This window comes from Lissotriton vulgaris, chromosome 12, assembly GCF_964263255.1.
Source record: "Lissotriton vulgaris chromosome 12, aLisVul1.2, whole genome shotgun sequence".
In the NCBI taxonomy this organism is placed as follows: Eukaryota; Metazoa; Chordata; class Amphibia; order Caudata; family Salamandridae; genus Lissotriton; species Lissotriton vulgaris.
In genome coordinates, this window is record NC_141700.1 from 34,132,574 (window position 1) to 34,151,239 (window position 18,666).

At 47.7% G+C, this 18,666-nt stretch overlaps 1 protein-coding gene across 2 annotated transcripts in view; it reads left to right on the forward strand.

The window, feature by feature from the left end:
- LOC147673149 (SURP and G-patch domain-containing protein 2-like) overlaps nucleotides 1-18,666 on the forward strand; it is a 57,734-nt gene that overhangs the window by 17,529 nt on the left and 21,539 nt on the right. The window contains exons 7-9 of one of the 2 annotated variants that reach the window (XM_086946901.1): nucleotides 10,343-10,749; nucleotides 11,727-11,785; nucleotides 13,073-13,128. In XM_086946901.1, the coding sequence (XP_086803027.1) occupies nucleotides 10,343-10,749; nucleotides 11,727-11,785; nucleotides 13,073-13,128 (522 nt within the window). The remainder of the gene's footprint in view (nucleotides 1-10,342; nucleotides 10,750-11,726; nucleotides 11,786-13,072; nucleotides 13,129-18,666) is intronic. The other variant, XR_015302605.1, reaches the window with a different exon arrangement.

Genomic DNA, 18,666 nt, shown 5'->3' on the forward strand with positions numbered 1-18,666 from the left:
TTATGCTACGACGACATGCCTGGCTGAGAATCTCTGGATTTAAGCCAGAGATACAAACCACCATCCTTAATCAAACAGTGAATCCAGATCACCTGTTTGGCCCAGAGGTTGACACCACCTTAGAAAGGATTAAGAAGGACACGGAAACTGCTAAATCCATTGGTGCCTTACAGTCCCAGCAGTTTCGGGGTGGGTCTTTTCGTCGCTCAAGCACTAGAGGCGTTTCCAGAGGCCAGCTCTCCCAAACCACGCAGTACAACAAAGGCAACACTCCCCCCGACCACGCAACACCGGTCGGGGGGAGACTCCAGCAGTTCCTGCCGGTCTGGAGAACCATCACCACGGACAGGTGGGTCAAAAACGTATACAATACGGTTATTGTCTGAAGTTAACATCCACTCTACCCAACATACCAAGACACCGTCCTATGTCTGCCGACCATTTGCACTTATTGCAGCAGGAGGTATCGTCATGCTGCAAAAAGGAGCAATAGAGCTCGTGCCCGTGCAGGAAAAGGCACAGGGGTCTACTCCCTGTACTTCTTAATACCAAAAAAGGACGGGTCCCTCCGGCCCATTCTGGACCTCGGACTATTCAACCAGTACATCCTGTCGGAGCACTTCCATATGCTGACCCTGCAGCAAGTGCTCCCGTTGCTCAGTCGGGGATTTTCTCGCAACTTTAGATCTAAAGGATGCGTATTTTCACATTCCCCTGCACCCGTCACACTGGAAGTACCTACGGTTCACCATCCAAAACCAACACTACCAGTTCAAGGTTTTGCCTTTCGGTGTCACCACGGCACCCAGGTGTTCACCAAGTGCCTGGCAACAGTGGCGTCGCACCTAAGGAGACGGAACATCCATGCCTACCCTTATCTGGACGACTGGCTCATCCAGGCGAAGTCAGCCCAGCAGTGTGCCGCTCACGTTTCCCACACCATTCACCTCCTTCACGATCTGGGATTCTCACTGAATTACCCAAAATCCCACCTCCAGCCCGCCCACGTTCGGCAGTATCTGGGTGAGACGATAAACACTGGCAGCCACAGCACAGCCAAATTCAGTGAGGGTCAGCAGCATTCAATTGCTGATATAGAAGTTCAGACCTCAACACTCTCTTCCGGCAAGAGTGTTCATGCAGTTGATAGGCATGATGGCCTCCTGCATTTCCATGGTCCCGCACGCGAGACTACATATGCGTCCGCTTCAGGAGTGCTTAGCACGTCAGTGGACTCAGACTCACGGACAGTTAAAAGACTTAGTGTTGATAACCAGTAGTGCATACAACTCGCTGCATTGATGGAATCCACAAAACCTTTGCAAGGGACGACCGTTCCAAGAGCCTGTGCCACAGATCATCCTGACGACGGACGCTTCTCTCCAGGGATGGGGAGCTCAAGTACTCCATTACACTGTGCATGGACTATGGACGCAACCGCAGCGGAAGATGCACATCAATGTTCTGGAACTGATGGCAATCTTCATGCACTAAAAGCTTTCAAAGTACATCTGTGCAACAAGGTTGTGTTGATCCGGACGGACAACATGACAGCCATGTACTACATTCAGAAACGGGAAGGTACCCACTCTCCGCAGTTGTCTCAGAGCATGTGGAAGTGGGCCATTCAGAGGAACTTCTTCCTCATGGCAGAACACCTCCCGGGCAAGGACAATCTGATGGCTGACCTGCTCAGCAGGTACAGCCACCAAATGCACGAGTGGGAGTTGCATCCATCAGTACTCCGCCCGTACTTCCAAAAGTGGGGTCATCCAGAGATAGACCTGTTCGCCACAGGGGAGAACGCAAAATGCCAAAGCTTCGCCGCCAGGTTTCCACACCCACAGTCGCAGGGCCATGCGATATGGATGAACTGGTCAGGCAGATTTGCGTACGCTTTTCCCCCAGCACCTCTGATACCGCTGGTGGCACGCAAACGAGTTTGGCTACCTAAACCAGACTGCATGGACATCATCCGGGAGGCAAGGAAGCCCACCACTAGAGCATGCTACGCGGCGAAGTGGAAGCGGTTTGTCATTTATTGTGCAGACCACAACATTAACCTGCTAGATGCGTCTATTCAGAACATCATTTGTTATCTTTTCCATCTGTACAAATGTAATTTGGCCTATGCTTCCATTCGCATACATCTATCTGCGATGGCTGCTTATCTTCAAAACAGGCAGCACCTCTCCCTTTTCAGGGTGCCTGCTATTAAAGCCTTTCTTGAAGGGCTCAAGCGAGTTATTCCTCCGCGGACTCCGCCAGCTCCGGAATGGAACATCAATGTGGTCCTCACCGGGCTGATGGGTCCCCCCTTTGAACCGCTGCATTCCTGCGAGATTCAATTCTTAACATGGAAAGTAGCGTTCCTTATAGCGATTACATCGCTGCGACGAGTTAGTGAGCTCCAAGCACTAACTATACAAGAGCCATTTATTCAAATTCATTCCAACAGGGAGGTGCTTCGCACTAACCCTAAATTCCTTCCTTAAGTAGTGTCTCAATTCCATATTAACCAAACTATTGAATTACCGGTGTTCTTCCAAAATCCGGAGTCATTGGTGGATTGAATGCTCCACACCTTTGACGTCAAAAAGGCCTTGATGTATTACATTAATAGGACCATGGATTTTCAGAAAACTAAACAACTTTGTTGCCTTTGCGCCACAACACAAAGGTAGCCCCATTTCCAAAGCTGGTATAGCTAGGTGGATAGTTAAATGTATTCAGAGCTGCTATATGAAAGCCAAACTTACTCACCATTCCACCTCGGGCACTCCACCAGAAAGTTGGGGGCCTCCATGGCTTTCCTTGGAAATATCCCTTTGGAAGACCTATGTAGAGCAGCCACATGGTCTACCACGCACACATTTACAAAGCATTATTGTGTTGATGTGCACGCCAAACAGCAGGCAGCTGTAGGGCAGGCTGTTCTAAAAACACTTTTCCAAACTGCTGCAGCTGGCACGGGCGACTGCCGATAATGGAGGGACTGCTATGTATTCTATGCACAGATAGTCCTATGCACAGATATGAATTCAGCAGCCCACATACCTCGAACCGAATATGCTACTTACCAGTATGCATCTGTTCTTGGCATGTAGGGCTGCTGACATTCTTATCGCCCGCCCTCCTCCCCGGCGCTTGTAGCGGCTGCAGAATTCACACATACTTCTAGCATGGTCATCATTCACTTTGTTTCACTCCATCTTGGTCACAATGGCTAAAAACAATCTGAGGATGGAGTTGATGCCCATGCGCACTGTAGTCCAGGGGAGGAGCCACCTATCTTGTGATACTTCGAAGACTCTTCCAGGACACCAATGTGCAATCATCCGGGCCCAACACTAGGCGGTGATCTATGCACAGATATGAATGTCAGCAGGCCTACATGCCAAGAACAGATGCATACTGGTAAGTAGCATATTCGATATGAATTCAGCAGCCCACATTGTAGATCTTCCATACCCAGTTCTTCTAACCTCAAAGTCTAATTTGAGCAGCTCTTTAATACAATGTGGGGAGTGAAATGTAAAATTTCACATTACCCGGGCATATAAAAACTCAGTTCGTTACCGATCTCCTTTTGAATCCATAAATCAATCTACAACATCAATATAGTCTTCTGCACTGATTCCGGTCGCCTGTGTCGAAAGGTTCCACTTGTCGATTCCAGCGCTTGTCGGGACCAACTGCGCTATTGGGTCCTTAGGCTCATTAACCCCAGATTGGAAAAGAAATACAAAGTGGCTCCCTCTGATCCAGCATATATTGAGGGACAGTTGCCACTAGATGCACTGGTTGTGTCAAATGCGAGAACACGAGCCAACTCTCAGACAACAGGGAATACTCCACCCCCTGACAAAGAATCTTTAAGCTTTTGGATGCTTCATGGAAACACACAAGCTGCAAATATATGGAGGATTGCTAACTCTCAAGCTCTGTTAGCAAGCTATGACAGGGCTCATTATGATGAGTTGGTCTATCATGCAACACCTGCCAGAACAATATACGGCCAGGGCTGCGGACTTAATACAAGAGGGCAAAGTAATAACAAATACCGCCATAAGATGCGCACTAGACACTGCAGACACAGCATCTAGAGTAGTAAATACAGGGGTACTGATTAGCAGACATGCATGGCTGGGTTTAAACCAGAAGTACAAGCCAGTATATTAAACCAGCCATTTGACCAACATCCTTTCGGTCCAAATGTAGACTGTGCATTGGAAAAAATACAGATACGGCAAAATCAATGGGAGCTTTACAAACGCACGCCCATAGACCTTCCTAACACTCAACCCAGGACTGTAGAGGAAGAACTCTGCCACCCAGATCCATCAGACCTCCAGGCAAAGATGTATATTAATCCAGAGACTGAAAGTTACCATCCTGCACAGAAAGAGGCCTTTTGAATTTGGCTCTCATTCCCCTATTCCATTAAAGAAAAAGGACTTTAAAACTTCTCCCTCTACACCCTTCATCCCTTTTCAGCCTATCATGCCTACTACATCTTTTTGCTCCTTACTCTCCTCACCACGGGGACAATGAGGGTAACATGGGGGATGAGCCACAGCCTCAATATGATTTCCCACAAGAGCAACCTTGGGAGTACCCAACAGACCCTTACAATACCGATCCCATCCCTGATGTACCCTCTTATCCTACTAAGCAGTCACCAACTGATGACACCATAGTCTTCAATCAACTCGGAGACAGGGCAGCACAATGTAGACATGCATAATGACCCTGTTGAGGAAGACTTCTTATTTGACAACTTCCCTACTTCAAAAAAAGTGTAGAACACTTCCCATGTTAAAGGGAGTTCTAAAACATGCACCTGACATATTTAAGGATTCAGCCAGTGCACGGGTAATCGATCCCAGAATAGAAAAGTATAGGGCAGCTCCTACAGACCCTATTTACATCAAAGGGCGGTTACCACTAGACTCACTGGTAGCGGCTAATGCCCGTAAAAGGGCCAACTCCCAAACCGGGGAAGCACCTCCCCCTGATCAAGAGTCAAAAATACTGGAGGCAAAAGGGTAGCAGCACAAGCCTCCAACTCATGGAGAATTGCTAATACACAAGCCCTACTGGCTCGTCTAGACAGGGCGCACTATGATCAGCTCAAAAGCCTAATGCAACACCTACCTGAGCCTTTTAAAGCACAATCTGATCTCAGGAGGGAAAATTCATAAAACGCCTCCATCAAATGCGCACTTGACGCAGCAGACACCGCAGCTAGGTCAATTAACGCTACCATCTTACTACGCAGACATGCATGGCTGCATATTTCCAGTTTTAAGAATGAGGTGCAGTCCACCATTCTTAACCAACCTGTCAATCAGGGTTTTATTTTTGGGCCTGCTGTCGTCACCATTTTGGATAAAATGAAAAAAATCACAGAAACCGCAAAATCAATGGGGGCATTGCAATTTCAGCAACTTAGAGGCTTCATTCGACGCTCCTCATACAGAGCAACTACACGAGGAAATACCTCGCAACATCTGCCTCATTCAAAAGTAACACACAAGGTTCCTTCAACAAAAACACAAACAGAGAAGGTTTTAGGGGCAACAATAAGGGAAGAGGACGTGGAGGCAATAACACCAGAGCCTCCACTGCCACAAAACAGTGACTTCATTACGCTACCTCCAGACCACCTAACACTGGTCGGGGGCAGACTCCAACAGTTCCTTCCTGTCTGGCACGCAATTACCACAGACAGGTTAGTGAGAGAAATTATCCAGTTTGGTTATTGCCTAGAACTGACTTATACACCACCAAACATACCACCCAGGCATCGTTCTATGTCCACGGAACACATCACTGCTACAACAAGAGGTGAAATGCATGCTGGAAAAGGTCTATAGAGCAAGTCCCTTTCCACCAGCAAGGGACAGGAGTATACTCCCTATACTTCCTTATTCCAAAGAAGGACGGTTCCCTGAGACCAATATTGGACCTCCAGACCCCTAAATCAATATATACTGTCGGAGCACTTCCATATGATCACACTACAACAAGGGCTCCCGTTGCTACAACAAGGAGATCTCCTTGGACCTCAAAGATGCGTATTTTCACATACCCATCCATCCAGCCCACAGAAAATACATCAGGTTCACAATAGAAGGTCAACACTACCGTTTTGCCCTTCGGGGTTACCACGGCTCCAAGAGTGTTTACAAAATGCTTAGCGACAGTGGCAGCACATCTCAGAAGGCGACACATCCATGTGTAGCCTAATCTGGACGATTGGCTAATACAAGCAAAATCGTACCAACAGTGTGCAGCACACTCATCTCAAACACTTCAGTTGCTACACAGCCTAGGATTTTCAATCAACTACACAATCTCATCTGCAGCCATCCCATGCACAGCAATACCTGGGAGCCACTATAAACACCTCAGTGGCAAAGGCATATCCAAACTCAGCAAGGATAGCCAGCATGCAGATACTCGTTCGCAAATTCCTGCCACAACACTCTCTGCCAGCTTGAGTCTTTATGCAGCTCATATGCATTATGGCCTCCTGCATATTCAGTGTCCCCCATGGCAGACTTCAAATGCGCCCATTACAGGAATGCCTAGCATGGCAATGGAACCAGGCTCAAGGACAACTAAGTGTTGGTAGACAGTCGCGCTCACAACTCTGCAGTGGTGGAACCCACAAAACCTTTCCAAAGGGCGACTGTTCCAAGAGCCGGTTCCACAATTAGTACTAACAGCGGACGCATCGCTGACTGGCTGGGGAGCCCATCTCCTTCAATACACAGTACAAGGGCTCTGGACAACCAAACAAAAAAATCAACCAACTAGAATTGCTAGCGATATTCCTAGCCCTGAAAGCTTTCAGAAATACTTGTACAGCAAGACTGTGTTGATCCGGACGGACAACATGACTGCAATGTACTATATCCAGGAACGCACACTCCACAGCTGTCCCATCTGGGAGATTCACCCCCGAGTTCTACAGCCAATCTTGAAAGAGTGGGTCACCCAGAAATAGACCTGTTTGCCACAAAAGAAAACTCCAATACTTTGCCGCTAGATTCCCACATCCGTTGTCACAGGGCAATGCGATGTGGATGAACTGTTCAGGCAGATTTGCGTACGCTTTTCCCCCAGCACCGCTGGTGGCATGCAAACTGCGGCAACACTCACGCTAATCCTAGTTGCTCCCACATGGGCGAGACAAACGTGGTACACAACGTTCCTGGAACTTTCAGTAGTTCCTCGTCAAAGACTGTGCCTTGCACCCCATCTTCTAACTCAAAACCATGGAGAAATCAGACACCCAGATCCAGGCCTGGACTGGCTGTTGCGGGCACCGGGTGATCCCCCGGTGGGCCCATGGTTGGGGCCGGTTTTTGCCCCTTGGGGGCTGTTTGGGATCTGGGCAGGGCCGGACTGGGAACCAGAACAAAATCAAATGAACTTACCGATCTGGCTCCTGAGGTCTTAGAGTTTGGATACCTAAACTTGCCCCCAGATTGCATGAACATCATTAGGGAGGCACGACGACCAACTACACGAGCGTGCTATGCAGCTAAATGGAAGAGATTTGTTATTTACTGCAACAATCAAATCAACCCCTTAGACGCTTCAATACAAAACATTGTTACCTGCTGCATCTACAAAGATGTAACTTAGCATACTCTTCTATACGACTACAACTCGCTGCTATAGTAGCATACCTTCAAAACAGGCAACACCTTTCACTGTTTGGAGTACCAGCAATCAAAGCCTTCATGAAGGGTTTGAAAAGGGTGATCCTCCAAGACACCCCCTTCCCCCATTCTGAAATCTAAATACAGTACTTACCAGACTTATGGGCCCTCCTTTCGAACCTCTACACTCATGCGAACTACAATTCTTAACGTGGAAGGTTGCATTCTTGGTTCAAATTACCTCACTCACAAGAGTGAGCGAATTACAAGCACTAACAATTCAAGAACCTTTCATGCAGGTACATGCTAACAGGGTGGTTCTTAGAACCAACACGAAGTTCATGCCTAAGGTTGTATCCAATTTCCATATCAATCAATAGAACTGCCAGTTTCCTTTCAAAATCCAGTCAGTAGCTGAGAGAGCCCTACACACATTAGATTTAAAAGGAGCTGTACTTTATTATGTGGACAGAACTAAATCATTTAGAAAAACAAAACTATTTGTTGCTTTTGCACCACAACACAAGGGAAATCCTATTTCGAAGTCAAGAATAGCCAGATGGATAGTTAAGTTCATTCAAATATGTTATCAAAAGGCAAAACGCACTTTAACCGTCCCCCCCAAGAGCACACTCTACAAGGAAAATGGGGGCATCCATGGCTTTCCTAGGAAATATTCCTCTTTAAGACATCTGTAAGGCAGCCTCATGGACCACCATACACACTTTCACAAAACACTACTGTGTAGACTTGCAAGTATAACAGCAAGCCGCTTTGGGCCAGGCTGTCCTCAAAACTCTTTTTCAAACTGCTGCAGCTGGCACAGGTAGCCACCGCTAGAGGAGATACTGCTAAACCGTCTATGCACAAGATATGAATTCAGCAGCCCACATGCCTCGAACGGAATATGCTACTTACCAGTACGCATCTGTTCTTGCCATGTAGGGCTGCTGACATTCATATTGCCTGCCCTCCTCCCCGGTGCCTGTCGCAGCGGCAGCATTATCTCTAGCATGGCCTTACTATCTCCATATCTGCCACAATGGCGAAAAACAATCTGAGGATGGAGAAGATGCCCATGTGCACTGTAGTCCAGGGGAGGAGTCACCTATCTCGTGATACTTCGAAAGTGCAATCATCTAGACCCAACACTAGGCGGCGATCTATGCACAGATATGAATGTCAGCAGCCCTACATGCCAAGAACAGATGCATACTGGTAAGTAGCATATTCCTTTTATAAGGGCATACCTTATAGATAACAAACCCTCCACCCCTGGGATACCTAGAAGTGACCCTCTGGGTCCCTAATATGCAAAACATGGTAGGTTTTTTAATTTTAAGGGCCCCTACCCCCAAAGTCGAGTTTGGGCATAATTTAAGGTTTAAAAGCTGTCCTGGCAACCAGTGCAGCTTTTAAACTGACCTCAGGCTTATGGGGTAGGTCATGCCAATTACAGGAGTACCCCCACCATACCATAGTGTACTCTGGTCAGACCCCCCCAGGATATAGCGTGTTTTTTTTTTTTTTTTTTACAAACATATATTATTGTTTGAGTTATTTTACAACATGAAGCTATGTACATTTTGTTTATTTACAATTCAGCCCATTTGTTTTGGTTAAAAGGCATGTTAATCTTGACCATGTACGTTCAGTTATTCCGAGCCCTCCAAATCTAGACCAGGCCAGTGTGCGGCGGGCCCCAACAACAAAGTAAAAATTAAAGAATTTTTGCTGGTTTGGGCCCGCGGCGGGCCCCCACAGGAAAGGCAACACATAGAATTTTGGCGTGCCCCGTGTGCGGCAGGCCCCCACAGCAGCAAAAAAAACATGAAATGATGACCCCCCCCCCCCTTCGGGCCCGCCCCTTGTGCGGCGGGACCCCACAGGAAAGGCAACAGATGGCAATTTTGCCCCCCGGGGCCCGCCGTCTGCTCTGCGGCGGGCCCCCACAGCACAGAAGCAGCTAGCGTACCTGATCGGGTCTCGACGACTTGTCTCATTCGTCTTCGTCGTGTCCGGTCAGGTACTTGCTCCCCTCCCCTGCCTCCTGCTGATCGGGTGGGTGTCTTCTCTGCTCCCTTGCTGCTTCTCTTCTGCTTCTTCTGTGTCCTATGTCCGCCGCAAAATCCTGGAAGCGCCGCCGCAATTTAAGGAGAGAAGGACGAGAGGAGAGACTTGTATTGGCTACCGTCCCGTCCAATCGGCGGATTTCGCTGCCGGTTTGCCAAAAATCGCGGGATTTGCACAAAGATGCAAATTTCGTGATTTTTTTTTTTTTTTGTGGCAAATCGCGATAAGCTGGAGGGGTCTGCCTAGTGTATGTTGGATATCTTAACTGTATTATAATGTGTTCCTTTTAGCTTGGCACTGGCTAAACAGAGCCCAGGGTCAGTCAGTCCGTTACCACCAGTTCCAGTCAGCATAATGTTGGGGGGTGCACAGGGTGAGTTTGCAACAGTGCCAAAATCCAAATGTATACTTAATTACTTGTCAATAAAACAATTCTTCCATATTCTCTATACCTGGCCTATTTCCAACTTCAGTTTTTCGTAAATGTTACGTGCACAATTATCTGCTGCATGTTGGGGCGATATTGCGACCTTGTTACCTTTTTGACTGCTTCTGTAACCTGTTCATTTCTGACAATTTGTTTCCCTTTATAGGTTTCTAAATGAGGAAGAAAGTGCAGCTTTCAAATTCTATGAAACCAAGCTCACGGAATTTCGTGAGTCGCCTGAGAAGGCAGAGTCTTCCGATTCTGTCAAACTTGATGTTGAATCTAAAGACTCTGAAAGTGAAAAGTCAGACCCCTCGCCCCAAAAGACGAAAGACTCCAAATCAAAAGATAAATCTGACGTTTCTGAAGCGCTAGAAGTAGAGGTATCTGAATCTCAGGATAATGAAGATCAAATGGAGTGCGATGCAACGGAAAGCGCTGGTTCTGATGGGGCCTCACAAAGTGCTACTTCTACCCCTGCCCGCTCCCCACTAACCCGCAAGAGGGGCAGACCCATGAGGGGTGGCCGGGGAGGCCTGGCAAAGAGGGCGTGTCCCGCAGAGGAGCCGAAAGGTAAGTACTAAGGCTGCAGTGTCCACAGAGCTTTTTGTTAGGCTGTGCTTCTGGTTCATTGGAATAAATTTCAACTACTCTGAGTCATTACAGCCATAACACTGTTTGAGAATGTAAGTAGCATTTGTCCTGTTGTAATTTTAACGAATTACAAACTTGCGGTCCGAAGCGTTTTTATAAACAATCGAGACCAATTTTTATGTACATATTCGTGATTTTTTTCAAATTGACTGCCCAAATTTAGCATCTACTGCAAAGGCATTTGCATTGTTCAGAATGCAAAGGTGGTCTGAAATGAGACCTGGCATCCTGAATTGGATTGTTTTTTTGGGTGTTAAATCACTAAATTCTGTTCCCTGTTGGCGGCAGGGATCTATTTTATTACCAAACTTTTTATTAAATTGGACCTTTTAGCAGCCTAAATGTTTCAATGTATGTTGCTCACATGAACAAATTGTAGTTTTTGAAAGTGCAAAGAAGAATCCAGTTAGGTGAAATGTACTTTGATACAATCTTCAGGAACCCCTCCCCAGAGCAGTGCTAGCCTGGGGATAATTGGTGTTTGGGTGGTTTACTGTAGGGGGGACCTGTGACGGGGCCCCAACACAAAGATGTTCTTGTGCCACAATGCAATATCCTGCCTTGAAAATATCGACGGTGTTCTCAATTGTGCTTAAATGACGAACCAAAATCTCACTTATGTATCCGCGTCCATGCACTAGATTGGTGCACTGGTCACTTCTCCTTTTCTAAACGCCCCTCCCCTTGGGGATGTGAGGAACCTTCTGAAGCGTGCCCGACAGACTTAGATACAGGGCAATCAAACCGTGAACCTGCATGGCCTCGCACCGCACGCCAGTCGAGCAAAAGAGCCGACTTGAAGCCAGAGAATTGTGTGGTTGTTCATGATTGAGAAATGTTAATGTTGTCATTGAATGTTCTTCCTTCCTAATTATGTCTTCGGTTTAACTTTTTAGTTGAGGAACCAAACAGAGTTGGTAATGAAAAGCCAAGTGGACGACCAGCTCTAAGGAAGGTGAGGTGGAACAAATGTCACCCCTCTGTTCGGCAAAACGTCAGAGCCCTGGCATGAAAAGTCTTCAACATTGTTGTGCTTCATCTGGAGCCAGGGATCCTATTACTCAAGCCTCTTTGCTCTGCAGTGATGCAGTGCACTGTATGACGGCTCTATGGTGCAGAGACTTTCTGTTAGTTGGTTGCTTTGTAAGTGTGATGTAAGCTTTGAGCCAGACTAAGGCCTGGGTTGAGGCTTCAGGCCTTAAGAGTTGATTCATGGTGCGGTAGGCCAAGGCCACCATCTCTGGCATTAGCCACTCGAATACAGCGTTTTGTTTGTCTCATGTAATACAGGTCAGTGTTATCCGTGGTGCCGCACACATACTTATGTTTTACCTCCTTCCCCCTCTGGCGCAAGTATGCACTTGTGTTCTTCTGTTGACTTTTCTGTGTGCCAAGTTACAGCCTGGTCTGAACTGACACCATCCTGAGTAAACTGCACAATGTATGGAGACCAAGCCTCCTGCCTAACTTTCAGCCTGGACCATTTGCACCAACAGCTCCCAATTCCATCCATGAAAACTGCTTTTATGTGTTGGTCCATGTGGTTTGAACCATCACTCAAATCTTTGCGCTGCGGTGGCTCTGCATTTTACAAGCTCTTGCAAAACCAAGCGTCCTTCAGTGCAGCGAGGAATATCCCAGTGCTGGGTTATGGAAGGTGTTTTTCCATGTTCTGTGATGCCTACCCAATATCTGCTGCTTAATTCACCTAAAATGCCTCACCTGCCTGAATTAAGACAGGCCAGTTTAGTGCGACGATCATCGTTGCATGAGATCATGTGAGCAGTAGAGCAGTATGCCAGGTTTCAGTCTATGCATGCAAATCGCATAACAGCTCTGCCTTGATGGCATGAGTCTTCAGTGGCAGTTGTGTCTAGAGTAGCAATAGTGATATGGCCCAGATATTGAACATTTTGACACATTGAGAAGCGGTTACATCTTCAAATTAAAAAGAAAAATGTTCTGGACCACATGGAAAGTTAACCCGTGCGCCTCTTTAGGTAGTAATTGCCTCTTTGCAAATAGCTTTCTAAAACCACCTTGGTGGTCTGTGCCCCATTTTATCCTTTTTTTTTTTTTCTCTCCCAGTTTTTATTTTTAAAAGAACATGATTTGCTGCTCATTGCGTAAAGGTTTGCTATAATGCGGAAATCTGACTATTTAATCCTTTTGTCATTGAATTCAGTTAAGTGTAAATCTGCATCTAAACCTTTTGATTAATTTTCCCTCGTCTTACATGCAGAAACAAACCAAGCAAAAGGAAGCTGAATTAAGTGCTGAAGATGATGGTATTAAACTGTAAGTATTCCAAAGTTGTTTGTTGTAATTTATGAATTTTTGCGATCAAGTACATTTTTATGGGAATGCTTGAATCTGTTTTCCCATGTCCATATGCTGCCATGATTTGGCTGCATAACAGAAATCCTGTCTCTCACTGCCTTTGAGTAGAAACTTTTGGATGATCTTTAATTTAAGGTCTATTTTCCCCTTGTAGTCTAAATCTCTGCCTCTTAACTCCTATCCATTCAACAAATCTGGAGTAATGAACCTTTGTAGAGCCATTAAGTAGCTAATCTGCTTCACAGGGGAGAGAAATCCTCTACTTCTCCATGGACGAACAGTCTTTTGTTTGATAGTGATGCTACTGCTCAACAGGAGCTTCTTGGATCTGAAGCCCTGTGTTTGCTATACTAGTTGACTAAGTTTTGCAGCGTGAATCTTTCTGGATTCACAATGCTGTGCATTATTCCGCAATCTAGTTGTTGGGTCTGGAATTGCAGTATTTCTTCCCTTTTTTTGTGTGTGTCCCAAGTGGGGGTTGACATGCCACCATTTGGTTTCCTTCGTTACATAGACGCGCTTCCCCCGGAAGCTCCCACTGGTCTCCATCTAAAGATTCTTTTTTCCGCTGTTTGGTCTGGATCAACCGTGATGGAGCTCCAAAACTTTGGGGAGAAGAATTGACAAAATCAAAAACCATCAAATATCATGAAGACAAATAAAGACAAAAGTTGATTAAAGAGAACATCAGCATCATTACACATTAGACTGCCCAGGACCATCTTAAGAGCATAAAACCTTCATAGTTATGGAGCTGAAATAAATCTGACATCCTTTATCTAATTCCATTGACCCGTGGTTGGCTTCAAAATGATAATATGCGAAGTGGGTGTCCACCATAGTTATTTGTATACCCAAATTCCCTGCATCACTCTGTCCTTGTTGAAAAACCAGACCAGTAGAGGTTTGGCTTGAATAATTTTAAACTTCCATTTGTTGAGGATATTTTGTTCTAAGGAAGACGTTCACGCCTGCTAGGATGCTGAAGTCTTAAATGTCCAAAAGGCTTTTGGATGGTACAGTACTGAAGGACAGAGTACTATTCTCTATGGATTCAGACACTGAGCTTTAATACTCTGTTAAAGAGGCAAGATCATAGCCTGTGTCATCCACCTTTACAGGTGCCAGGCACTGGCACCTTTGAAGAAAAGGATGGCCATCGAGGAGGCATCCTCTGGGATAACTGTCAGACAACCGGTGCATGGTGTAACATCTCCTGCACCAGTCGCAACCATGGCTCCTCCCCCGTCTACACAGCTTCTGCATATGCTTAAAAGCATAACTGAGTGTGCAGCAGGAGAGCAGCCAGTGAAAACCAGGATTCCCTGTTGGCAGAGAAAAAAAATACAAGGCAACCTCTGAGGGCACTGTGCAGTGGAGGTCCGGTTGCGCCAGTCTGTAGTGGTGCACTGTATGCAAGATATATGTGACATACCCCTTTCAGTTAAATCTACAAGAGCTGGTGCTGGGTAACGTTTTGCTAATGGGGCAGCAACACAATGGTGCATCACCAACTCTAGTCTCCCCATGGTATGATGAGAACATTAGGCGTAGATGGAACAACTTACAAACCACCATCCTGTATACTACAGGGAGATAGATAGGAGGGGGGCTGGGGCAGAAAGAAAAGCACCTTAAGTGCTTCCCTAGGTCTTTAACAGCACAATTCTCCACAGACTTGTGTTGCACTGGTTCAATCTCAATGTCCCTTTTGTTAAGGATCGTGTTTTTCGGCCCTTGGGGTTGACCCCATGCTGGAAAAAACAAATTACGGACCCATCCAGAGCCATAGATGTATTCTAAACCGATAACAAGAGACTCGGGCAAGGTAGAATTGGCTTGGGATAGCCCACCTCCGCTGCTAAACAGTGACAGGCCAATGATTCTGCACCCCATTTCCAAAAAATCCCCATAATGCAGCACCAGTGAGGGTATGGACTGTATCCTGTAGTCTCCTTCACTTCAGGCCACTTGATCGTACATAATGTTGGTACATTTCAAATGACAACTTGCTCATGGTTGCTACTTGATATTCGGCACCAAGAATGTTGACCAAATGTATTGCAATGGTGCAGTGCATCTTTGGTGCACACTCGCCGGTTCTGGATGATATATGTACAGCATAATTTGGCACAAAAAAAATTAGCACATCTGACTCCTTCATTAGGCTGCAATACAGATGGCAATCCTAGTGGAGCTGGACATGATCACCCTGTAATACATTCTGAAAACAGGTTGAGGGAGATGAACTTACCTCTGTGGTCTGTCCTTGTTCAAAGGTTCTTGGACTAGCCGATTTACAGTCAGATACAGCTGTGCATGGATTCTGGTGGGGGTGGACGACTACTTTAGGGCAGTGGTTCCCAAACTGCACTGTGGCTCGCTGGGGGATCGGTCCAACCTAGCCTGGGGAACCGCGCACCAAGCACTTTTAAATGCACTTAATGTTGAAGGGTCTGTTTACTTAACTTAAACTAATTCGACTTGAACACATGATGTGGATTATTTAAGTGACCTGTCTAGGGAAATGACCTCCATATTTTACTGCATCCCCACGTTCCAACACTCCCAAAGTAAGAAAAGATGCCTGATTTACTTTGGACTCAGTAGTTTCGTTTTGTTCCAAATGCATTTTACACCAATGCAAGTTTTCAGGAAAGTACAGTTGTCCTGTCTATTAAACACAAAGTATTAAGTATTGATATTTGTACTTGAATCATAGGTCATTCCAGTCCACATTTCTTTCAGTACACACACTTCTAGGCAGGCCTGCTCTCTCCTTGAGCACAGGGAAGTAAAACACTGTTCGAGGCATGTGGGCTGCTGAATTCATATCTGTGCATAGATCCCAACCCCAGCGCCGTAAACTACATCTCTCCCTCGCAAGAACTCTGTAACTCACTCGCCTCGTTCTTCCACCGCAAGATCGCCGACATACACAACCGCTTCGACGCACAGACCACGCACCCTATCACCAAACCAGCGCCCGCCACCACCACACTCTGCAATTGGACCCCGATCAACACCGAAGACACCACCCGCACAATGAACTCCATCCACTCCGGATCACCAACCGACCCATGCCCACACCACGTCTTCAACATCAGACGCCACCATCGCACCCCATCTCAGAGACACCATCAACTCCTCCTTCCACACTGCCACCTTCCCGGAGAGCTGGAAGCACGCCGAGCTGACCGCCCTCCTGAAGAACCAACGGCGGACCCCTCCGACCTAAAGAACTACCGTCCCATCTCACTCTTTCCGTTTCCGGCCAAAGTCATCGAGAAGACCGTCAACAAACAGCTTGCCGCCTTCCTCGAAACTAACTGATCCCTCGACCCCCCTCGCAGTCTGGATTTCGGGCCAACCACAGCACTGAGACCGCCCTCATCGCCGCCACCGACATCAGAATCCTGATCGACAACGGGGAAACAGCGGCCCTCATCCTCCTGGACCTCTCCGCAGCATTCGACAGTCTGCCACCGCACCCTAGTGAAGCGCCTCAGCAACGTCGGAATCCGAGAGAAAGCGCTGGAGTGGATCATCTCGTTCCTCACCCGAAGAACCCAGAGAGTCCGCCTCCCTCCGTTCAGATCCGAGGCCACCGAAGTCATCTGCGGCGTACCACAAAGATCTTCACTCAGCCCAACCCTCCAACGTCTACATGAGCCCCCTCGCTGTCATCGCACGCCAGCACAATTAACATCTACGCCGACGACACCCAGCTCATCCTCTCCCTCACCAACGACCCCGCCACCGCCAGAGCCAACCTACACGAAGGGATGAAAGACGTCGCCGACTGAATGAGAAACAGCCACCTTAAACTGAACTCAGACAAGACCGAAGTCCTCATCCTGGGATCATCACCCTCCGCCTGGGACGACTCCTGGTGGCCCCCGGCCCTGGGCACCGCTCCCAAACAAACGAACCACGCACGAAACCTGGGCTTCATCCTGGACTCCTCCCTGTCAATGACCAGACAAGTCAACCCCGTCTCATCCTCGTGCTTCAACACCCTGCGCATGCTCCGCAAGATCTTCAGATGGATCCCCATGGAAACCAGGAAGACCGTCACCCAGGCACTCGTCACCAGCCGACTAGACTACGGGAACACCCTCTACGCCGGAACCACAGCCAAGCTTCAAAAAAGACTCCCAACGCATCCAGAACGCCTCCGCACGACTCATCCTCGACATCCCCCTACACAGCCACATCACCGGACACCTGAGACCTGCACTGGCTCCCCGTCAGCAAGAGAATCACGTTCAGACTCCTCACCCACAAGGCTCTCCACAACCTGGGCCCCAAGTACCTCAACGACCTTATACACGCCCACCCGCCAGCTACGATCGACCAGCCACGCACTCTCCACCGTACCACGTATCCGCAAAGCCACCGCCGGAGGAAGATCCTTCTCCTACCTGGCAGTTAAGACTTGGGACGAACCCAAGACCATCTCTCCCTCAGGAAGCAGCTCAAGACCTGGCTGTTCGAGCAGTAACCTACCCCTCCCCCAGCGCCATGAGACCCTCCCGGGTGAGTAGCGCGCTATACAAATGCCGTGATTGATAGATCGCCGCCTAGTGTTGGGTCCGGATGATCGCACATTGTTGTCCTGGAAGAGTCTTCGAAGTATCACGAGATAGGTGGCTCCTCCCCTGGACTTCAGTGTGCATGGGCATCGACTCCATCCTCGGATTGTTTTTTTCCGCCATTGGGTTCGGCTGCATATTGGTTCACTCAAGTTGGAATCGATATAAAGGTTTTTTTAAGGCCTTTAGTTGGTGCCCAGTTCTTTCCAGCTCAGTTCCGAGCCGGATATGCAGCGTGCTTTTCGATGCTGAAGGCCCGGTCGACGCCAGAGGCCTTATCGACAAACCATCATAGAACGGAGCCCTTTCAAGAGATGTCCCGTGTGCAACTCCAAGTATCCCCACATCGACGTCCACCTGGTGTGCAACAAGTGTCAGTCGCCGGATCATGATGAAGCCAGCTGCATGGCTTGTTCCCGTTTTCGATCCAAGAAGACACTTCTGCAACGACGCGCTGCGCGCAAAAAAGCCCAGCAGACTGCCCCGGAGCCTGTGGACATCTTCGATACCGGGGATGATGAAGTAGCAGACCGGGAGGTTCGAGAGAACCTGTCTAATCCCGTGTCAGAGGTCGACTCCAACTACGACGCTGATGTTAAGATGCTCGAAGCGAAAGAAGTCATCGATGAGGTAGGAGACTACGACTGGGCCTTTGGGGCCATGGAAGATAGCTTGAGCGAGGAGCTATGCACACAAACTGACATTGGAGCCGAAACGCTTCATAAGGCGGAGGTCGACTCCAACTACGACGCTGATGTTAAGATGCTCGAAGCGAAAGAAGTCATCGATGAGGTAGGAGACGACGACTGGGCCTTTGGGGCCATGGAAGATAGCTTGAGCGAGGAGCTATGCACACAAACTGACATTGGAGCCGAAACGCTTCATAAGGCTCAGGTCGAGG